A 24,713-nucleotide genomic window follows, 5' to 3' on the forward strand; every position below is an offset into this window, starting at 1 on the left:
AAGTTGTACATATTAAAGTCATACCTTTACACATATAAAAGCTGTTTATTTCATGCTGCAAAAGAGCAGACATATTGACTACGTAACTAGCCAAATACTTTTATTGGATAAATTAGGCCCAATTCCATTTCTACCCCTTACTGTACCTGTACACTTTCCCCTACCCCATTTAGCATGTTCACATGAAGGGCTAGGGATGTCCAAATTCTCTTTTAGTTGGAGGGGTAGGGAAAGGGTCAAAAAGCCCTTCAAACGAAGATTTTTCAGGACCCCACCTCAAACAAAGGGTGTAAAAAAATTCCCACATGGCTGAATATGCAAATATAAATTCATCTTTTTTTCACATTAATAAACTTTTTAATGATAAATAATCATTTGTTTACATTCAATCTTGTGTTCATATTTACGGGTATTTTTTTTAAAGAAATCGCTAAAGTTTGCTAACATATCTAATTGCACAATAGTACATGTGAACAAATGTACAACTGTGACCTCCGGAGCGCGATCACGTCCCTGTTCCCCCGTCTTATCGCATCTTGGTTCCCCCGGTCTGCCCCTGCTCTGGAGGCGGCACACCAGTGCCTTTAGATTGCCAGTCAACTACAGCGATTGTGAACAGACCGCGGAAAACCAGAACATGAATAGACTGAGGAGAAAAGCATCTGAATCGCTAACAGAGGGGTGTGCTACTTTTGGGCTTCCAGGGACACTTTTTAGGTTGTAACTAAACTTATATGACTGCAGGTGAAGGCTGCAATACCATTGCATCTACTTTGACGTGGGACGTACGATGTCATATGACAGCGTAGTAGTGGTGTCCCATTTCTTAGTGGAATATTATATTTTTAACCCTTCCCCTTTTCTTAGGGTTGAGGGTAGGCGTAGTAGTATAAAATAGAATTGAAATTAGACCTAAATGCAGTGGTTTCCATAATAGGATAGTGGCTCTTGCGTCATGGTGCATCTACACCACTAGGTGTCAGCGCAACAACCAAAAAATCTTGTGTTACCCTAGACCAGTGGTTTTCAAACTGGGGGCCGCGAGATGGTGCCAGGGGGGCCCCAGTTTTATGACATTTTATGAAATACATTAATTTATCATGATTTCTGTGTAATTAAACCTAAAAAAAATAAGGCTACTAACCAAAAGCACTACTTTTTGTATAATTAAATTGATTTATTTATTATTAAAATGTTGAGTTTTAGAACAGTTTTTTGTCACAAATTTTCTTTTGGGGGCCGTGAAGGAATGCACCGTACACAAGGGGGGCCACACGCTGAAAACGTTTGGGAACCTCTAGACCACAAAACCGGTCACAAGGGTCTTTTTTAGATTTATGCATCAACTTAAAAACTGTATAAATAAGCTTTCCATTGATGTATGTTTGTTAGGATATGACAATATTTGGATGAGATGCAACAATTTTAAAATCTGGAATCTGAGGGTGCAAAAAATCAAAATATTGAGAAAGTTGTCACCTTTTAAAGTTGTTTCGGCCGAGGAGGGCATCGAGTAAGGGAGTAGTATGAAGCCTAGACCAGCATCAGGGATATGGCTGATGCAGTCTCGTCCCCATATCCCCTTACTCTAAGGGATTCAGTGCGCCGACCTAAACTAACACTTAACGATTATTGTTTAGAAATTTTAATAAATTGTTATAGGCATCTTTTGTACTATTGCCTCCATATCGCTTTTATTGTTTCCTAATCTTTGTAAGTCGCTTTGGACAAAAGTGTCTGCTAAATGCCTAAATGTAAAAAGTCCTTAGCAAAACATTTTACCAATGATAAATAATTTTTTATATATTTGTGGTAGGAATTTTACACAATATCTTGAACATATCTTTGGTTTTTGGCATAAAAATGTCAATTATTTTGACCTCTTCAATGTATTGTTGGCTATTGCTACAAATATACCAGTGAGACTTATTGGTCACACATATTATGTAAATATTTTGGCTAATTTGATGTTTTAATCTAGCCATAAATACATTGTAGTAGGCTTACTCTCAGCTTAAGCCAACATGAGATCACATTTCTGCCATTTTTTTTTCTTTTTGGTTATAAAGTAGTATCCAGAAGTAACATCTGTAGATCCAGTTTTACTCTAAAGACTTAAAATGGATTGTAGACTTGAGGTTTTCTCAAACAGCCGGTTCTGATCTTATTAACATTTTAAGAGGATGAAATTGGATTAAAATGGATTACTAATGTGACTGTATTTGTTTTGTGTCAGTTGTCTCAGCAGTTAGATGGGCTGTTGGGAATGCTCTGCGCAGATGTCGCCCCTGCAGATGGAGCTGCAATCCAGCAAACTCTAAAACATCTGGAGGAGAAACTGAAGAGCGTAGGTTAGGAAGACCCACTTTCCTGCTCGTATACCAGAACATATCATTTAGATTTTAATGTGAAGTAATAATAAAACAGTCAGTCAAAATAAATCGTGGGTGATTTGTAGGTGTGCCGTCCGAGGCCAAGACTATGCATAAAAACAGTAGTGAGGTGAAGTACCACACAGATCTAAGAAAGACGTTTTGGTGCTTCCTCATTTTTTATGTTTCTCTCCCTGTTTTTTCCAGAGGGTGCCTTGCAAAACCTGAGAGAAAAAGGCCAAGTCCTGCTTGACCAAATGTCTACCCAGACCCCCTTTTCATACGGGAAGGATGTAAATATTGAGAACAAAGATAATATCGAGCACATTCACAGCGTGATGGAGGACATGCAGCTACGCAAACAGAGGTTAGCATCTCTTCTCATTCAAGCAATTCAGTAAATTCTTTATCCTGGCATGTGTTTTTATATGTATCAAAATATTTCAGTGTTTTGCTTATGCTGCCTCTGGTGGAGAGTAACAGGCGAGCGTTTGATTGTGTTTTATAGGTGTGAGGATATGGTTGATGTCAGGAGACTAAAGATGCTGCAGATGGTTCAGCTGTTCAAGTGCGAGGAGGACGCTTCACAGGTCAGAGCTGAAAATGAAGATGGGTACTCTCTTTGAAGTAGGCCTGTGTTTTATAAGGGACTATAGCTGTTGTTTCATGTCTCCTCAGGCAGTGGAGTGGTTAGGAGAGCTACTCGATGCTCTTTTGAAGACTCACATCCGACTGGGTGATGATTCACAGGAAACCAAAGTGTTGCTGGAGAAACACAAGAAGTTTGTGGATGTTGCTCAGGTATTTGAATTGCTTCAGAGGCAATAAAAACTTTCACTTTCTGGCATGCTGATAGAAATCTGTACTTAATGGTCTAATTCTGTCAAAAAATGTGAGGACTTTTCCTTTCCCATGTTAATGTGCAGAAAAAACTGTAAGGAAATTATTTGTTAGCTTATTTTCTCCATGTATGGAAACTTTGGCTTCATGCAGCTTTTAACTTGTTAACTTGTTTATTTGAACAACCCAACATAGCGAAAAAGGCTCAACCAATGGCATGCGTTAAGGGTGGGACTAATAAATTACTCTAAATATTATTAGTATTATTGAACCTATAGCATATTATACTTTTTTTGTATTTTAATTAAAAATGAATCTTACCCTATATTTAGTTGTTTTTTGCAGATTCTTATTTGTATTTATTCTTTCTACTGAATTTGTGTGGCACACACAATACATATTTAAAACGTATGGGGGGGCGGCTATTTCATCCTTTCTGACTTAACACTGTTTAAGAGTTGGATTCCTCATACTAAACATTGTCATACATCCAACTGCTTTTTTGACACTTTGCCTAAGTATTTCTGTGCCGAATGCACTTTGCCAGGGTTTGTACAAGTTTCTGAGTTTTTTTTTTTTTTTTTGAACATGAAAGATTTATACGTAACAATCTTGTTTTATTTAAAATTTGGCAATTTCAGTCAGTGTTGTTTTCGTCAACGATGACGATAATAAAATGATTTCGTTGATGCACCTTTTAATGCCAATAACGTGACGATGACTAGCTAAAAATGGCTCTAATGTGACGAAAACATGACGAGATGCTTTCAAGTTTTCATTGACGAGACGGAACGAACATGATTATAAGTCTGACGTTCACAGTTCGTGTAATTTCTGCCTATTTTGCGCGAAATTTGTCTGTTTTTAGCTAAAAAGTATCAGCAATGCTGCCGCTTCCTATCCTTGTTTTGGGTACGCCCACCACCCGGCTGCCGCCATGCCGTGCACGCACACCAGCGGCTGTGGTGAGTTCGAAGGACCACCAATAAACGGAAACGAAAAGATTATTTATGGTCATACTTTCAGTATAATCCATCAGAAAGAAAAACGGAATGCATATTGGGAGACGACAGTAAATGTGGCCACAAACTAGGTGGGAAGAATACCACCAACCTCAAGCAGCACCTGAAGGCTCATCACGCTAATATTTATTTTAAAGGTAACTAACAAGTCACGCTGTTAACATATCATATACATTCAATTTTACTCGACAATCGGCTTGTTACACATTTCATGATAAGCTAAAGGTTTTACATGTATCAGGCCCTCAGGTTACATTACTAACATGTAAACCTAGGCTCATTTCCAATACTTTTTGTGGTGTATTTAAATAACAAGGCAAGACACGGGTTTCTCAATTTTATAAGCAAAGTCTCAGCGTAACACACAAACTCAACATGAGGGTATATCAGGCTCAACTTTTTTGTTATGACATGCGCAGAAGGCACACCGATTAAAACAACGGCAAGCTCTCAGGGACAACCTTAATGCACATTTTAATAGTATTTAATACACCACACTTTTTAACCTAAATTAATTTGTTAAAGACTACTTTTTTTAACTAAAATTGACTTAAACTTGACTAAAACCTTTTTGCGTTTTCATCGACTAAAACTTGACTAAAACTAAAAAGCATTTTCGTCCAAAGGACTAAGACCAAAACTAAAAGGGCTGCCAAAAACAACACTGATTTTAGTGCAGGAAGTACAGTGGGAGTCCTTATATGGGCACTTTAACCGGAATAGCGCACACACACCAAGAGCTGACAGGAAATCAACCTCACTGAAAAAGGTGTGTTGTTGTTTGTGAGGGAATTTTATTAGCTTCCCAAAGATGGAGTTAGTGATGCAACGGAAGATCATCTGAGACAGCATAGTGATAAAACACGCTCTATAAAACAGTTTGTCCGTTTAGGGCTACTGTAGAAACATTAAGGCGTCTTCCATGTAATGGGAATCTGCGCATATGTCGATAAAATATCTAAATTTTAAGGTAATAAAAACAATACAGTTTTTTTTTTGTAAAGCCACCACTTATAATATAGTTATTTATATTATTTTTAATTTCTGTGAAGAGATCCTAGTAAAAGTTACACAATGCACATTTAGGATTTCGATTGCAGGGGTTTGATATACATCCATGGAGTTCCTTAACAGGGTGTGTTTTTTTTATTTTGACAGTAGCAGTTTTATCTTCTGCTTTCAGAGCACCTATGATTACGGTAGGCAGCTGTTACAGGCGACAGTGGTGCTGTGTCAGTCTCTGCGCTGTACCACACGTTCATCAGGAGACACGCTGCCCCGACTCAACCGCGTGTGGAAACAGTTCACGGTCACGTCTGATGAGAGACAACACAGGTTGGAAATGGCCGGTGCCTTCCATACCGCAGCTGAAAAGGTCAGAGCAATTTCACAAAGGAAAATCTCTTTTAAAACAATAGCAGAGCCACAAATTTGTCTGCATATCGTTATAAACCTATCAATCTGTGAATCACCAAACAAAATGCTTGGCAGAATGTTAATGCTATTCTTTTTAGTGCAAAAACAAGTTTATAATTGCTGATTTCAAGTGCATAAAGTAACAACAAAAACTCCTTAATGTAATTCTGGTGCATGTCCTCAGGTTCTGAGAGAGAGCCCTGAATTAGCTGAGATGATGGTGGATGTGGAGGCATATGAAGAGTTGGATACAATGGGAAAAGCTCTGCTGGATAGACTTACTGTGCCAGTTATTTTCCCTGATGGGTAAGAGCTGAAAACTTGAAGATCCACGGCCTACATAGTCTTTACTTAACATTTCCTAATGCAATTGTCTTGAGATTAGGGGCCAGTTTACACGGCAATGATTTCAACCATAAACAAGAAAGTTTTTATGCATCTTGGCTGGTCGTTCAAACCCGGAGTATTTGTGTACGTGAACACAGTCGAAAGCACAGCCTTGCAAAGCATAGTTTATTTGACGCATGTGCATTACGACAAAATGCGATGCATCTCCTGGGCTGAACACAACATTCAACAAATTCATACAAATACGTGCAGTTACAAAAAATCAGTGGTGTTCATTCTATTCTTATGACGCAATTTACATCACATGCACTGTATGAGGACCCTTGCCTATGCGTAAAACTGGACCATACTTCTGGCTTTACACGACAGTGACGTTTTGAGGTCCTGAAAATGCAAACTTTTGAAGTCTGGTTTCAAAGTACAGATTTTACATAACATTTACATAATTTTACTTGTCGTCTCTGTGTAAACTACGTAAACGTGAATAATGGTGATGTCATGTGCATGTTTTAATTCAGTCTACAGGCATGTGGCATAAGTATAAAAAACAACAATGGCGGCCTATGTGCTACTCAAGATACTAAGTTTATTAACATTTCTCTATCAAAAGTTTACAAAATGTTGTCGCTTTATAGTCCAGGGTCACCTACGTCATTGTCTAAAGAAACCTCCTTAATGCTTTCGCCCCCTTGATTGTTTGTATTTATCTCTCTGTAAACGAATGCGTATGTGCACAGGCTTGCAGTGTTTTTTTACTAGGTAACATTGCTACTGACCTGGCATACTTTCTGATCCGTGTACACGCTGATCTTTTTGACAGCATGTACGTGATTTTTTTCATGAACACACAGGGGAAACTTTCCGTTTTTCACTACATTGTTGCTGTGTAAACGCAGCCTTAGTATGCATATACAACTTGTTACAAGTTTGGACACACCTATACTTTCTTTATTTTTACTTACTTTAAAAATGTACACCGGAAGTGCACATTAAATAGCGCAAGCTTAGTCAGATAGCATCTACTTCAAAATGCTAAATATACGTTAGCAGCCAATGGTAATCGTTAATGATTTGGGACAAATATAATGTTATTTAATGTTAAACTATGTGAGTGGCGCTCTGTGCCACCTGTCGGCACCGGTGTGCGTATACTCATAGAAAACAATGTCTTCAATTTTTTTAGAGCGGCGCGGCGCTGAGCTGCGTGTCTGGTGTGCGACCCCCTTTACTGTGAGTTCACACCAGATGCGAGTTCAACGATTTGCACAAGAAGATAACATACAAAGTCAATGCAAAGATGCGATCAGATACGTCCGTGTGTGGGGTGATGCGAATGACCCGATATGGGTGGCACAATTGACGTGAAAACATGCGCTTTTCGCCTCAAACCAAGTTGAAAATATTCAACTCGAGCGAAAAATTTGTTAAATCCTGCAAGTAATCTAGAGCAAGCAACGCAATGCCCCATGTTTGGTGTGTACGTAGCATTAGATTCCCCGCCAGCCTTTTTTTTTTTTTTTTTTTGCCAACATTTTTTTGTGATTTTCACAAAATGCCTTTCAGGAAATTTTCTTCTAAAAGTATAAAAACATAATTATATCAAATGAAAGAACAGACCATCTGCTTTCAAACAAACAAACAAACAAAACAGGAAAAAAAACGTTTCATCCTATCTATATTTTTTCTTTGCTTATAAACTCTTAAATATGGGTAATTTTCTTTAAAAATATTTTGCCGCAAAAAGCTGAAATAAAAGCATTTTTGTAAAAAAAAAATAGTTAGAGATCAGATTCAGAACAATTATCAAAACATACACACAGTGTAAAATTAATAAATAATTTTTTTCTTTAGTTTTGTATAAATGGGTAAGTGTGCCATCTAGTGGATAATTACGGATTAACATAAAAACTCATCAGGAGCACGTTTTTCCCAGGAAATGTTTTCTCTTAATTGATGAGATAACTGGAAACTCGAGAAAAGAGGATGGGAAAGATTTAAGTATAAGCCAATTGGCTTAAAATCATTTAAACTATTTCCAGTTTTGATTATATCAAATGAAACGTTTTGTACATGTTTTTTTTTATTATTTATTATAAGTTTTATGGCAATGTATCACTAGTTAAAATGTAAAATAGTAAATTGAACTGACCTGCACATCCAATTTGTTGTATTTAAAACATGTTTTACAATGTGGTTTCAAAGTGTCTAAGAAACACACACCATCACTTTGACTGTTCTTATACATTTAAATTAAGTGTGGACTTCAAAAAAAGTTTAGTTTTATGTTCCTGTATCAGATTACTGTGATATTATCCAGGTTATTTAGCATTGACTGAGATGGAAATATCTTTCCTCACAATTTCCCCTTCGCCTCCTGTCATTTTGGTGCAGGAGCGAGCAATTCTTCGGCAGCCCGGGTGACATGGCATCCTCTGCAGAAAGCATTCGTGACCGGATGAAACTGGTGGAAGAAAAGAGATTCCTACAGGAAGAGGCGGACCAACGGCTGGATGATGAGGCTCTGGAGGCGGGGCCTAGGGAAACTTGAGAACGTGGTACCCTTCACGGCTTCTTGCAGTAAACAGTTTGGCAGCACGGCGCGTGATCCTCACGTGCCGGTTTAAAACCATCTCTGTTGTATTCCAACTCGTCGCACCATCTAAACTTACCGAGCGCAGTTAAAGATAGACACCCGCAGGCTCCCGTTGCATTGCTCGTGTGGACGGCTGAACTCTAAAGCGAGCGTGTTACTTTGAACTCTCACCTCCCTATGAAGCTTTACTTTACCTGTCGCCTTGCTCGTCCATCGGTGAGACACCCAGAGCTTGTAATGGTGCTACTGAACCTATAGAATGTACATAAACCGGCTCCTATACCCCTATTGGTAACAGGTGCTCGAAATTTTTATGCCTTTCATGATTGACAGAAAGCAATGTATTTTATATTTCTGCTTTCTGTCGACCAAACCTTTTGCCAATATTAAAGTCTGACAGACGGTATGAGAAGATGCCATGAAGACTATTGTAGTTCAAGCTAAAAGGTACAAAACACGAGCAGAGCTTTATAATCCAATGTTGTTTTGACAGTGAAATTGTTTCATCTCATAAATTGTCATTATGCGTACGCTGCTTGCATATAGATGCATGTTTAAAAATGTTAATGCTATATTTATTTTATTTTCCTTTTTTACCTTTGCCATTTAAATTGTATAATGCTTTTTGCCATTTTAAAGGCTATAGTGTATTTTATGAAAAAAGTTGTATAAAATAAATGAACAAACATCGCTTGGGAGATGACAGGAGATGGGAGGTTGTTTCTTTTAATACACCATTAATTTAGCAGTCATTACTGTTTACAGGACTCTATGTATGCTTCGCATAAACCTGCCTCGTATAATTCAGTGCCGTACAGGACGATTCAAGCACCCATTCAATAAAAACAGGAAATATTGTTTCATGACTTATCAGTGCAACTGTCTGATTTTTTTTTTAAAGATGCCAATTTTTTAATAATTGCCTCAAGCATTGATATTATGTTATGTAGCACATCAAAATACTGCATTTTAGAAGACGTTCCAGCCTTACAAGGCCTTACTCAGTCAATATTAAAGAGATCAAAGTTATATTTTCACAGACTGTTCTTTACATTACGTAAGATGATTTAATGTAGAAACAGCTACGGTAATTACTAAAAGTGACTTTAGCCAGGGTTTCACAGACTGTGTCACATTTGTGCATTTGGCAAATGCTTTTATTTGAAGTATACCTGATGCTTAATGGTAACATTGTGTTACAACTAACCCCGCTGTCTAAAAATGTTTTCAATCCCAGCTATCAGTTACTAGGAGTTGCTGACATGTCTCAAAATGGTTTTATGTTTAAGGTAACAAGACAGTAATTAAAATAATATAACATTGGATTTGGTGACTTACACACCCAACTCTGAAATCACACAAACACAAGATGAAGAAATGTACTTTTATGCCCCCAAAACACTCTTTGGTCAATATCTTAACCAAAACAGATTAAAACTTTTCACAAATTCACAGGAGATCATCTTCTGATAGTAAGAGCGAAAGACCAAAAACACAGATTGCTCAGCCTTGTATAAATATGTAAAGTAGCTGCGTTACAATTAACCCTGCGTTAGTTTGTGCCCCGCTCACCCCTACTTGGAATAAGAAAAATGTAGCTTTTTTACTATAATTACATTAATGAGGGGTGGAGGTGCTTAATCGTGATATTAAAAAATATTAAGTCATTTAATCTAATGCATTGAGTATGTTTAACTTTTAAGGCAATTTATTTTTATACTTTTTTATTTTGGTTATTCCTAGTAATAATAAGAATTATTTTTGTATTATGGTGATTCTAAAAACAGCCCATTTTCATTAAATTACAGATTATTTTGTTTTTATTTGATGACTTTGTGAAATGTGACCCAAAAGTTTCATCCATCAGAGGTCCCATAAAATACCATAAGTAAACTTAAGTTATACTCTAGTCCAGGGGTTCTCAAACTTTATGACGGCAAGGACCCCCAAATATATAAAAATTTTGCAAGGGACCCTTTTTAAAATATATACAGTACTGTGCAAAAGTCTTAGGCCACCATGCTACATTAGATTTGTTGTTTTTGCAATTGTATAGTGATCATATATAATTATTTCTCAGTCTTTTTATTAGAATAAAACCAGAAAATACAGGAAATGTGTATGTAGTATTAAAAACTGTATAAAAGTATAAACTGAAGTGTCAAGTATTTATGGTAAACTTCAGGCAAAAGCAGGAAACTTCAGGATCTCTTAAACCTAAATAAAATTAAATCCTAATTTCTAATTCTAATCGAATGACTTCAAGACTTCAGTCTCCTTAAAAAAGCTCAAGATGTGTTTCGTGCCAAGAGAGGTCACACTAAATACTGACTGATGCCTGAAGAAGACATTTATAAAATTGTTTTGTTTTTAATTTTGTGTACATATTTCATTTATTTTCTTGTATCTTAAAAAAAGAGTGAAAAATAAATATGGATGGACATTAAAACTTCTGAAACAACAAAGCTGGTGATGGTTGCCTAAGACTTTTGCACAGTACTGTACCTATCCAGATAGATCGATAGATCGATAGATAGATGCACACATATACAACAAACAATGTGTTTTTAACATGCATTCCAGAAAGCTGAATGACAAAGATGGTGCTTACGTGTTGACTGGTACGGGAATCGGTCTAATAATAAACCTGTGAGTTTATCAGGGGCCCTGACAGATGGCACGGGTGTCTGGGGCCTCCAGGGCCTTCCCATTTTGCCTCTTGATGCTCTCTAAAGTCTTTCAAATTTCTCAGCTGTCTTTCCAGTTGCTGTCTCTATGCTGGTTTGGGGAATAATACTGATATGAATTTAACTGGGGGATGGGGCAACAGAACCAATGAGGAGACATCCTGAATACCTTTAGTGACATTTAGCAAATTTGTAACAATTCTGACAATACATTTTAATAATCCATATAGTGTAAATATAGGGAAATGTCATGAAAATCTATAGCCATGGTTGTAAGTATTGTAGTGAATGATCCTTGACCACTTTCTGTCTTCTCTACTGAATGTCTCCTATAAGGTAAAATCAGGTGTACACAAAATGCTTAACACATAGAAAAATTAAATAAGCTTCTGTCACAAATAATTGATGTTCAGTTTGCACAATTAGATTTTAAAGGAAACAAATGAAATGTTAAGCGTACGTAGTAGGGGAATGCGAGGCACAACCTAATGCTTTTTGGTTTTGGCTCAATCATTCAAAAAATATTTGAGTTTAATTAATTATATTTTTACAAAAGCAACACACACATCTCTGCTACAAATGAACATTTGAAGTTTGTTTCTAGTACTTACCATTCTTGAACAATTACACCAAACGTGACAGAAGTGCAAACGTTACAACTTACCCCATAGGTGGGATTAATTGTAACAGGCAGGGGGTTAGTTGTAACACTTGCTAAAAATTAAGTTTGCAGGCAAATATTTCAATACTATTTTGTCTATATACTTGAAGTGGATATTGTTTATATTTCTGTCTATAATAGACAGGTATCCATATTGTATTCATTCATCCAACCCTTTTCTAACAATAGTTCAATTATAAATGGATACAAATGTCTAAATATGTGAGAAAAAGCAAAACCATTATGACAAAAGTTTTTTATATGTGACCCAGTCTGTAATAACCATACTACAGTTTCAAAATCAAATTCTGAGATAATGAGCATCAAAGTCTGATTTAAGCCATTCATTTCATTATGATTTCAATCTTTGACGTGACCTTATTCAATCAATATTAAAGATATGAACAAAAATAAATTTGACACACGCTTTTTGATAAGACAGGCACATTTATTTTGTTGGCAGCCACGAATCATTCGTGTGTAGCCTATTTAAAACAACGGCAAGAATTACGCTAACGTTAGCGGTTTTCATATCGTAAGTGCTGAGGGGTTAGTTGTAACACAACGTTACAATTAACCCCGCTGGGTCAAAATATTTTCAAGCCCACCAAAAAAGTTGCTAAGAGCTGAAGACATATTTCAACAAGATGCTTTGTTTTAGTCAACAAGAAACTGATTAATATGACATATAGCATTGGATTTGGTATCTTACACACCCAACTTAGAAACCCCAAAAAAAAAACATATGATGAAAAAATTTACTTACTCGTTCTTCAATATCTCTCTGGAAAAACATTATACATTTCCAATCATTTGCGGGAGATCGTCTTTTGGCAGCGTGAGAAAAATACCGTAAAAACAAAATGCTCAACCTTGTGCAACAATGTAAACAGTCCGTGTTACAACTAACCCCGCGTTAGTTTTTGCCGCGCGCACCCCTACTTGTGGGGCGATGTGCAGATGAATTGCTTTTTCAGTGCTTTTCTTTTTTCCCCACTATCCCAAACCATTTCCTCCATCAGGCACAGATAGGAAAACCCCAGAGGTTTTGGGATGTTGAGCTATTGTTCTCAGTGGAAAAGACAACATAGCAGTGAGTATATGATGCTGATAGATATGTGCACTACCTTAAATAATAAAAAATATAAATGTTGCTACTGAAAGATTTCATTGATTTCTGTCAGTTAATAGGAACATGTTGTGACAGCCACATGCTTGGTAAATGGCAAAAAAAGTCCAATAAGTGTTTGTATTGGCCACTGAAGGAGTTTTGATAACAATGCAAGATATAGATTTTAGTTTACTTTAATAGCAAGTAAAATACAAAGCAATTGTAAAGTATCCAAGCAATTATTTGAATACTTTAGTAGCCATTACAATTAATAGGAAGGAATGTAATGTGGCTTTCCGGCGGTCTGTGCTTTGAAGCCTCTCAGTCATTTTAAACATGAACATTGACATGCCAGACAGAAAGATGGCATGAAGGGAATGCTGGGAATGACGTTATGACTTAATAGTGCATGATGACAAAATACAGTAATGGAAAAAGTCCTGAGTGATTTCTGAGTCAAATAAATGGTTTAGAAGAGGGAGTTGTTTGTAAGGGGAGGGCAACAGACGCAAACCACCAAACAGGGGGTGTGTCAAATGGCTCTCAGCGCAGTGTGATAAACCAAGTGGACATTTCTATTTTTAACACTCCGCACTCTGCCCTGTCAACATAGTCGACTGTGTCTGTGCCGTAAAGTTCATTCAAGCCCTCGGAGCCCGCGAGAGCCCAAATGTTGGAAGATCTTCTTTGGTGAGAGGTAACAAGGAGTTTACCTGCAGGGCGGATGGACCTTTGATGTGGATGTAGGTGCTGTCACTTTAAAGAAACCCTCAACCCCGGAGACTCCGTTCTGTTTGGGTTTTGCTGTCTGCTTTGTTTGGCTGTGAAGTTCTGGAAAGAGTCGAGAGGTGGAGATCTGGATTACAGGAGGTCCTGAGCTTAATTCTGACCTTTCTGGTTGTTTGGACACGTGGACTCGGGGAATAGTGTCCACAATGTCCAGTGAAGGTGATGCTGGAGGTCAACCTTCCACAACAACAATCAGTACTGTGGCTGTGCAGGCTGGAGATTCACAGATTGTTGTAGCTGTGCTAAAGGTACTTGTTGTTCTGCTTTAACAATTCAGAGTCTGAACAAATGAATTGTGTGTCTGGTATGCGTCTTATTAACTTGATGCTGCTTAAAATTAGTTACTGAATTCATTGTTTTATTTTACAGAGGCCAATAGGGAATTCCATTGCCATTTTCTAATCCCTATACATTTGACATGTATGAATTGAGCAGACACCGACTCTGTTTCGTAGAGCATTGTGTTGGCAGTGCAAAGGTTGCGGGTTCGATCCCACACAAACTAATATTTCAAAAATATTTAACTTGAATAGACCTTGGATAAAAGCGTCTGCCGAATGCAATGCTTTACCAACCGAGAAACACTTTATACAAATAATTTAATATAAGGCGTTTCATTAAACATCACATTATTGATTTTTGGGATGTTGCTTTACAGAATAAACTTAAACTGGTATGAACACAAGACATTTATCTAAAACCTAATGATTTGATATCCCGGCATAATAAAAAAAATTCAACAGAGCAGATGTATGAATATTAGGGTTAAAAAGGGACCAGCCAAGCCCCTTGGATTGTAATTTAACTGATTGCTCAACTCAAGGTTTATTTATATAGCACTTTTTTGTAAACAGCAAGTGTCTTTCAAAGTGCTATACAGACAATATTTAAACAATTAAAACATAAGAATAACAATAAAATAGACAATACAAGTACATAGAAGCAAAAACAACAATAAAATAATCATAAAACATAGAAAACATAAAACAAACAGTGTTAAATGATATATTATAAAAATAGGTTTTCTGTTTGATACAAAGGGTCAATATCATGAAAATCTGACTTTTTTTCATGTTTAAGTGCTATAATTGGGTCCCCAGTGCTTCTATAAACCTAGAAAATGTAAAAAAAGATCAAGCCAGTAACTTAGTTTTGCATTCTCTGCAAGCATGTGAAAAAAAACATCTCATTGAAATTTGGCTCCCGTTGTGATGTCAGAAGGGGATAATACCGCCCCTTAATCTGCACTATCCAACCACAGCACTGCCATTTACTGTAGATATCAGCTCATTTGCATTTTGGACCTACTTTTCACCTACAAAGTGGCAATTTTAACATGCTATAATAAATTATCTGTGTGGTATTTTGAGCTAAAACTTCACATATGTACCCTGGGGACACCAAAGATTTATTTGACATCTTAGAAAAGTCTTGTGAAATGTCCTCTTTAAAAATGGAAAGTGTTTGGACCTACCTTTCATTTAGTTGTAATACTATTCCATAGTTTTGGGGCTTTTAATTTCACTTTGAACATAAGTAGTGAATTGTCAGCTGGGACGAAAGTAACACAGGTGGGTCAAAAGTAAGATTTTTTTGTACTACACTTGTTTGTATTAAATATACATGACTATGACCTCATTAATATGTAACTGCACTATTTTGTCATTTATATTTGTAAAAAAATAAAGAAATTATATTTTTATTTTAAGTTTCAGTTTTATTAAATGTTTCAAAAGCAACCAACAGTACACACTTAAATTGTTGAGAATAAAAAAAATTCAACAGTTTGAACACTATAAAAAAATGAAATTAAATCAAATTAAAATAAAATAATATCAATTTTCAACATATACAACAGCATAGCAGCGGGACAAAAGTAACAAGTGTTACTTAGGATCTCCTCACATTTAAACCCGATTCACTGTTATTTTGAAAAACTCTGAGAAGGCAAACTTCAGGATGTTTTAGAGCACTAATAATCTGTAGATTGATTAGTACTTTAACACATGAAAATGGAGAAACACAACGCGTTATTATAAGAACAAAATGACCGCTTTTGGAATTTACTTATCATGGTTGAAACACCTTTCTGGATCTACACGAGGTAAATGGTGAGTAAATAACGCGATATTTGTCAGCTCTGTCATCGCGTGCCTAAAATGCTCTCGTAGTTTGGGATGCAAATGTTATCAGGGCTTGGAGATAATCGCTTTGTTACTTTTGTCCTGGGTTACTTTTGCCCCGGTTCTCCCCTACAACAAATTGGCTGTGCAAGTCAGTTCAACTTACTATTTTTAATTTTAACTAGTGATAAATTGATATAAAACATGTACAAAAAGTTGTTAGCTCTGTCAAGGGGTTGTGTGGTAAAGATGTTTGGAATGCAAATGTTATCAAGGCTCGGAGAAAATCGCTTTGTTACTTTCGTCCCACGTTACTTTTGCCCCGGTTCTCCCCTATGTAGCTGTATTAAATCTATCTGAAAGCTAGCTTGATTCTAACCCATGTAATGGTTTAAAAACAAACACTGCAATCTTAATCAATTCTAAAATTTACTGGAAGCCAGTGTAGAGATGCAAGTATAGGTGTGATATGTTCTCGCTTATAAGTACCAGTTAACAAGCAGCAGCAGCAACATCTTTTACATCTTTACTATCTCAGTTAAAAATAAAAAAATCTGGGTTCATTTAACCCAACGGCTTTTCCATTTTTGACCCAACGGTGGATTAAAAATAACCCAGCACTTTGTGTTGTTCACTTCATCACTGAAAAGTGCCCTTGTAAGTGCAGAATCATATAGTTACCCAATTCAAAAAGTCATAAGTCATAACAATTAAAGGTGTGAACAAATGCATTTAAATATATGTTAATTTGTTCTTTAATATCTTCATAGAAGGTATGTGGCTTTATTTATTTAAGTGCAAAAATTATCCAGAAACGTTTTACATGTCCATTTACAACTCTAGGATTTGCCTTTTAGAATGAAATTGTCTATTATTATTTTATTTGAAAGGGTCATGAATAATAATGTTGAGCTCTGCTCTGATTGGCTGTTTCTCAGAGCAGTTCAGTTCAGTAGCTCTGTGTGTGTGCAAACAGTGGCCGGTTGCATAAAACTTTAAGACTAGTCTTAAAAGTTAGTCATGAATTTTTTTCTTCAAGACTGATCATAGTTGTTTTAAGTATGTTACATAGAAAGGTAGATTGGTCTAATTTAAATCCAAATAATAAGACTGATTAGCCCTAACTAATTGCTAGTTAGTCAGAATCATTCTTAAGACGCAGTCTTAATGTCACGGCTATGTTTATGCAACCGGCCACAGATCTTATGTTTGAGCCAGTAGTAGACGAAGATACAGATTTTGAGGACTAATTAATTATTAAGGATTGTTAATGGAGTTGTCTGAGCGGCAGGTTTGTGTTTTTTCTGTAACGTCAATAGTTGCATTTCAGCCTAAACACTACACTCTCAAAACAAACTGTGCTAAAAAGCACTAAAAGTGGTTCACTGGCTCGTAATTTATAGGGGAACCATATTAAGTGCCATATACCTGTAGCACCTATGTAGTACCTGTGTAGAACCATATTGTGCTATATAGAACCATATCTGGTGCTATAGTGGTGCCCTATCACTAGGGCTGGACCAGAATATTTGAATATTTGTTCAGTTTTGAGATTCGAATATATATATATATATATATATATATATATATATATATATATATATATATATATAAATATTTTACAGTGTTAATGCAGAGCTGCTTAGCAGGAAGTGCGCTTCACGCTTCCGCTCTATAGGTGGCGCAGAGAGACAAACATCCATAGCCAACAGCCACCACCAAATGCCACCAGTAGAAGAGATCTCCTCGAACGTAAAGTGCGCTTCCTGCTTTGGCATTCACGCTAATAATAGTGTTGTAAATAACATTCAGTATCTTGCAAAAACTGATTAATTTGCTTCAAAAGACGTCAATATGTCACACAGAGTTATGGGGGATTACTTTTGTATTGGATATATATGCTTTAGCTCTTAAAGTGTGCGGATCGGTTGACTTGCATAACGGAGCACTGGGGTTTCTGCAAAATATTTTCTTTATTGTTCTGCTGATTAAAAAACATATTGGATGGTGTAAGTGTTATAAATAAACTTGATTTTGAAAGTATGCTACCGTTTTATTACAGTTTGTTGAACTTCGTTCGTTTATTTTCGTTGTTTTATTTAAATAGTCTACCCTTTACGTTGTCAGTAATTACTGTGCTGCTAATTTCTGTTACGGGAATGTTTGTTGTTAGAAAAATGTTAGGCTACCTTATTAAAAGTATTGCTCTTGTGTTTTGTGTCACTAATGCTGTTCTCGCAGGACGCGTGACAGGCTTCCGGCTTGCACTGTTCTGTAGTATTTTTTAAGTTTATTGATTCTAAACGTGTCACATGTCCATATTGCACGAAAAAAAGGCACTACACTGCCTTGGGTCCGCAGCAACACATCTGCCACATAATAAAACTGTAGACAGACACACACACACACACACACACACACACACACACACACACACACACACACACACACACACACACACACACACACACACACACACACAGATTCTCTCCTTTATTAAAAAAAAAATATGTTCAGCCCCTCCTTCCGAAGCTTCGAATATTCGATTTGATTTGAGCTTCGAAGCTCAAAAAATGGTATTTGAAACAGCCCTATATATCACCCCCGGATGGTTCTTCAAAGGTGCTTTATACAGACTGATCTCACGGAAAGTGGTGTTATAGTCACGCAAAAGTTTATCAATTTATTTGTGTCCATGGCACGTAATTCAGCTTTTTTTGTGCCTTGAGCACGATTGTCTTTTTTGTGACACGAATTTGTATAAATAGTTTTTTGTGGGGGTTGCACAAATTTCTTTTTCGTTTAATGTTCTATATTGTTTTCTCATTTTTTTTCTATTCTCTTACCATTGTCACTTGGGGTCCTATTCTCTTACCATTGTCGCTTGGAGTTTGGTTTACAATTACTTTCGGTTACATTTTTAGATGGAATGTACATCCTAACCCAAACCCCAAATATAAACCCAAACGACAATGATTTAAAAATATTGGGTGGGGGGAATGAATGAAAAAAACAATAAATACTGTCAAATCATACGAAAAAGAAAGTCATGCCACGGACATGAGAAACTATTTATAGAAATTTGAGAGTGTCACGAAAAAGACATTCATGTGACTATAACATATATAATTCTGTGAGATCATGTTGCCTTCATAGGTGCTATATAGTACTAAAAATGGCCCCTATGATTACAAGCTTTTAGTGCTATTTAACACTTATTTTCTTTAGGGTGTAGCAACTAACTCATTGTTTGTAACAACATTGTAATTAATTTAATGTGTAATTTAATGTTGGGGCATACATCATGACTGTAACTTCACAGTGCTGTGTTAAGATTGACTTGTTTTCCAGCTGTCTTTTGCATGCACAAGAAAACAATCGTGTTTGGGGCTCACGATGTGTCATTACCATGTACAAAACTCTTAAAATTCATCTATGCCTAGACAAATACAGTTTTACATTCTAAGGCACCTTTAAAAGAAATTTCTAATATTTTATATTCTCGCACACAAAAAATGCTGGGTTAATTTCAACCCAGCGTAGGGTCAAAAATTAAATGAACCCAGCCGTGGGTTAAATGAACCCAGTAAATGTTTATATTTGACCCAACAATGGGTTAAAAAACAGCATTTTATGTTAAAACAACCCAGCATGTGTTAAATTGCAACCCAACTGGTTGGGCTCATCCCTTTTTGACCCAACGCTGGGTTGAAAATAACCCAGCATTTTTTAAAGTGCAGACTTTTTAACCCCACTGTTAAAACATTTTAGTGAGTTAGAGAATTAAGTTGGGGTGTTCAGGTTTCACCTGTACTTTTGTATTAGTTTATCTTTAAATTAAAAAGCATAAACAAGCGAGATTGCGGTGAAATGGAAATACATTTTTAAAAAACTGCAACATGAAAAAAGCTCTCACATTTTAGTTTTTCTATTAAAATTTTTTACGAAATGTGAATAAAAAAAAAAAAGCCTAATAACGTAGTGGGGGACAAGAACCTGTGAGGAAAAACATTGAGCTCTGTGAGCATCCATCCTCCTGATGGCTTGAATTATTCATGATTATCCTCTGGATCTTGTCGTTCCCCTGTCTAGCAACAGTCTAATCCTGTTGTTATCTGATGTGTTGGTGAAACAAAGGCTGTAGTGTTCCTGTACTGTTTGGATCTGGACTCCATGGACACTATAACCTGTTTTATGGAAAGCAAGGAAATTTCATCACAATTTCTTCTTGTTCCAATGACGAATAAACAGCATGGGTTTGACGCAGAGTCACCAGGAGTAATTTCAGATTTTTCAACAGTAAGCATGCTGGTATTAAAAGGCACCACATGCCTGTATAAACACTGTGCACAATCTTAAAATATACAGTGAAGATAATTAGTCAGCAATTAGTCTGCATACCTTAAACTGTATTTTTTGCATTTGTTTAACAAACGAGACATGCGGCGACAGCTGCGGCAGCTCTTAACATTGCACTCAATCTCAGAATGGCTCGTGTAGTACTTGCAAATTGCTATACGGTTTTGGGATCAGCACGATTTGAATGCCAAAGTCTGGATTAAGGCTAGCAATAAATCTGATGAGAAGGCACTCTGGCACTTTACATTGGAATCAATGCGTTTCTTGGCTATCACATAGGACACTTCTAGTGTTGTGAGATGCACTTGAGACTTGTGTGTGCAGCATCATTGTACATCACTTTGTCTTTGGTTTGTGGTTTCATTGAAGTGTGGAGAATTGCTGCAACTACAGTTGACTGAAGCACAACCCAACCTCCTGGAGATCGGAAACAACAAGGATGAGTCCGAAAAACTTTTACAGGAACACGAGCAGCTTCTAACCAAACTGAAGGTAACGTCTAGATTTTTGGTCTCGGCATATCCTTCACTGCAGTTTGAATTTGTAGAGGATTGCATTAACACAGTATGTGGGTGATTCTCACGAAAACTTGGTTTTAAAACTGTCAAGCATGAAAATGTAAAAATTGCTTAATTTTACTTTTTTTCCCACCAGACATTGAAAAACAAAGTCTGGAGTAAATGGGAACATTAATTTAAACACTTTTACTTATCATTTAACAATTTTTGTAACATAATTTAAAAAATTTGTCCTAAAAAATCTCATTACCGCAACAGTCAGAAAACATCAACACTGACATATTTTCAAAATGACATGACAAACCTGAAAGAATGGAGATTCTGCACATGCATTTAAAATCAAAGTATTATGATTCTATTAATTAAATTAACATTTAATAAGCATCTGTTGCGGTAATGATAATCAAAGTGTCGTGTAAGCATTCTGACAAGACAATATTTCAAATTAACTGTAAAAAAAATTATCTTACCTGGTAGCCATCTCGAAGTAACTGGTCCATGTGCTTGGTCACTCAAAATCAAACTTTATTAAAATTCTGTACGTGTGCTTAAACTGTTCTCAAAAAGTGTTGCGGAGGATGAGAACATCAGGCATGGCACATCATTTTCCTAATTTTTCTTCATTATTATTATTATACATGAATATTCAGTAAATATTTTTTCTGTCATCTAAAGTAGTCTAGCAAAACATCCATTTATTTTTTTTCTAAATATTTTTGTGTTAATTTGATTAAATTACAACATAACGCATGTTCAAACACAGCCGGACACATTGCGGTAATGAGAATTTCAGCAGAAAATGAGATAAAATTGACAAATTATAAATTCTTATGTTGAAATCACACATTGTGCAAGGTAGAACACAGTATTGTGTTAATTCTGATGCTTTTTAATATTACTTTATTACACATTTTATAGCTAAAGTCATTAGTGCCATGGTGTTTCAATGGTTTCGTGAGAATCACCCATAAAGCATATCCTTAACTGAACCTGTAAAGAGTTGCATTTGCAAAATCAAGGTCATGAGTTCAATGCCCAGAGAGCAGATAAAATGTAGACTATACCCTGTTGCTCGATATAAAGTAAATATGCTCTTAGTTGTATACTCCGGGTGGTTTTATGTGTTAGTGTTTTGTATTATTTTAGTGTCTTCTTGTTGGCATGATTCAATTCATGTTAAGATTTGTGGATAAGAATTGATGTTATGGTCTTAAAATGGAGAGAAATTGGTGATGTTTTACAGTAAAATGTAAGTTTCCCGGACAGGGATTATCTTAAACCAGGACTAGGCCTTAGTTTAATTTGGAAATATAAATAGTTTTAACAAGCATGCCTTACTAAAAACATTACTTGTGTACATTTTGAGGCAAAACAAATCGTACTGATGTAGTCAGTGCACATTGTTTTCAGTTTGGACAGCTCTTAAAGGTCCCGTCCTTTTTGTGTTTTTGAAGCTTTGATTGTGTTTACAGTGCACAATATAACGTGTTCATGTTTCTTATGTAAAAAACGTGGTATTTTTCACACAATTTACTTATCTGTATAGCGCTGTTTTCACTGTCCCAAAACAGGCTGATGTCTTCCTTGTTCTATGAAGTCCCTCCTTCAGAAATTTGTAACGAGTTCTGATTGTGTAGTTTGTTTAGTGTGTTGTGATTCGATAGCATCTTAGCTTGCCGTTTGCTTAGCTGGTGACTGACGTATTTCTGTGGGCGGAGTTTAGTCAAAAATCTGTTCTAGTGATGTCATTAAAGCAGGAAGTAGAGGGCTGTAGTCCAAACCGTTCGCTGTAGGCTTTAAAGGCGAATTCTGTTAAAAAAATATATCGCCTGGCAGTGAACTTTGACCTTTATCATTTTACAGGTATTATTTATGCTATTGTAACAACATTACACACTAACTATAGGGTTTAAAAATTGGGATCAGAAAGAACGTGACCTTTAAAAAATGTTTAGTTCAGGAGGACTAGTCTAATCCCTGTCCGGGAAACCGCCCCTAAAAGTTTGGTCTTATTTGAATAACTTTATATCAAAATACCTGTCTTCATATTTATATATGCCACACAAACAAATGTTTCTAAATGTTCTATAGATTTTGTCATAGTTTTACAGAATGTTTTATAATTTAGTAGTGATGTACCGATACAAAATTGTGTTTTTTAACCATAAACCACACAAACACTGTATTATACCAAATACATAAAATAAAGTTGTTTTTTAGCAATGAAATAGGTGCTCTTTAACAATAGTTTATTTCTGATAACAAGATAAATAAACAACAAGTAGATCCAAGTAGTACCATAGTTCATATTTCATAGCTAAAGCGTATCAAAAACTACACTGACCTAACGTTACTGTGTAAAATGTTTAGTATAATGTATACAATGTTAACTACAAAACGGTTGCCAAACCTCCCTTTAAATAGCAATAATCAATGATCGCTGTCTCCCGTTGTCTTTAGGAAGTCAAAACATTTGTTATTTTCAATGTTATTTATTTCGTTTCAGAGTTCAGTTTAGACACTAGTCAGACCATTAAACAAACAGAGACCAGAAGTAAAGGTGCGTCCGATTAAACAGCCCAGTCACGCGAAATTACGTACCTATAGTTACGTAATTTTTTATTCTTTTCCGTGATATTGTCACGAATTTCCGCGTTTTTTCGTGATCGTAACACGAATTTCTGTTTATGTGTCATTGTCATGTATTGGTTACTCAACTGTTTTGTCCTATTTTCTTACCATTTTCGCTTTGGTTTAGAGTTAGATTTGCATAAAATGACATCCTTACCCAAACCCAACTCTAACCGACAATTTTTTTAAATTTAGAAAATATAAAAAAATCCGAAACAATAGTATAAACCAATACTTAAAGTGACATACTAACACAAACACCAAATCTAACCCTAAACTGAAGCGACAATGGTTTGAAAATAGGAAAAAGCTGTTCAGTAGGTACATAATTTTGTGAGATTGGGTAGGATGAAACCATCTATACCGATGTTTGTATGCAATCCTAGTAGTGTAGAGCGTACAAACTGAAAGTGAAGAATAACTACACAATCAGCCAATATGCAATAGTGATATCTTATCTTATCTTATCAATATCTTATGGCAATATTTGTGGCTAATTTGTATTAGTTCGTACGACCACATTTTTGTACAATTTACTTTTGCCCCTTTTAAGTTGGGGTTAGGAGCAGGGTTTCGTTATTTTTTTTAAAAAAATTTGTATTAATCATATGTTTTGGTATGATTCACTTTGTATGAATTCATAATAATTAGCCAACTCGTACAAATTTTTGTGAGCTCAGACTAATATATCTGTCCATTCCTTTAATTTAGTTACATGCATCCTGCACAAGCAGACAGGTCTTTCGATTTTTTCAAGACTTTACAAGACAAAGCTGTGTTGTCTAATCATTGAATATATCAACATCTGAGCATTTGTTTGTCAGAAACATGAAGAAGGAGTGTTGGCTCTGTTGGAGAAGGCTGATAAAACAGCGAAGGAAAAGCCGGGAGAGGAGGCGGTGTATGAGGCCATGGCTGTCTCTCTCAGTGAGGCTTGGAAGACACTGGTGACCCATCTTGAGAAAAGGAGATCTCTGCTGATATTGGCTTGCCATTTTTTTGAATGTGCACTGGAGGTAACAAAACAAGAGATGATAATACAGCTGGCTTTTGAACGATCTGCTTTTCAGATTGTATTACAGAGGGCTCAGTGATAGTGTAAGAATCATGAAGCTTTGGAGAGTGTTAGAAAGAAATCCACATTTCAGGAAAGCCATTTAACAATTAAATAAACATTTGAAACACCATTATTGTCAAGTTGCAATGTTTTCCACCATTCATAACATATAAATACTGTAATGAT

General features: G+C 36.0%; 2 protein-coding genes across 3 annotated transcripts in view; both read left to right on the top strand.

Annotated features, from left to right (window-relative positions):
• sestd1 (SEC14 and spectrin domains 1) overlaps positions 1 to 9,457 on the top strand; it is a 54,362-nt gene extending 44,905 nt beyond the window's left edge. For both annotated transcript variants that reach the window (XM_065252217.1, XM_065252218.2), the window contains exons 13-19: positions 2,237 to 2,351; positions 2,580 to 2,739; positions 2,881 to 2,962; positions 3,051 to 3,173; positions 5,418 to 5,609; positions 5,835 to 5,956; positions 8,390 to 9,457. In XM_065252217.1, the coding sequence (XP_065108289.1) occupies positions 2,237 to 2,351; positions 2,580 to 2,739; positions 2,881 to 2,962; positions 3,051 to 3,173; positions 5,418 to 5,609; positions 5,835 to 5,956; positions 8,390 to 8,546 (951 nt within the window). In that variant the 3' untranslated portion in view covers positions 8,547 to 9,457. The remainder of the gene's footprint in view (positions 1 to 2,236; positions 2,352 to 2,579; positions 2,740 to 2,880; positions 2,963 to 3,050; positions 3,174 to 5,417; positions 5,610 to 5,834; positions 5,957 to 8,389) is intronic.
• A 4,193-nt stretch (positions 9,458 to 13,650) lies between these two features.
• ccdc141 (coiled-coil domain containing 141) overlaps positions 13,651 to 24,713 on the top strand; it is a 44,418-nt gene continuing 33,355 nt past the window's right edge. The window contains exons 1-3 of the mRNA XM_065252216.2: positions 13,651 to 14,087; positions 20,691 to 20,813; positions 24,295 to 24,486. Of these exons, the coding sequence (XP_065108288.1) occupies positions 13,986 to 14,087; positions 20,691 to 20,813; positions 24,295 to 24,486 (417 nt within the window). The 5' untranslated portion in view covers positions 13,651 to 13,985. The remainder of the gene's footprint in view (positions 14,088 to 20,690; positions 20,814 to 24,294; positions 24,487 to 24,713) is intronic.

The sequence above is a fragment of the Paramisgurnus dabryanus genome, chromosome 15, assembly GCF_030506205.2.
Source record: "Paramisgurnus dabryanus chromosome 15, PD_genome_1.1, whole genome shotgun sequence".
Lineage (NCBI taxonomy): Eukaryota > Metazoa > Chordata > Actinopteri > Cypriniformes > Cobitidae > Paramisgurnus > Paramisgurnus dabryanus.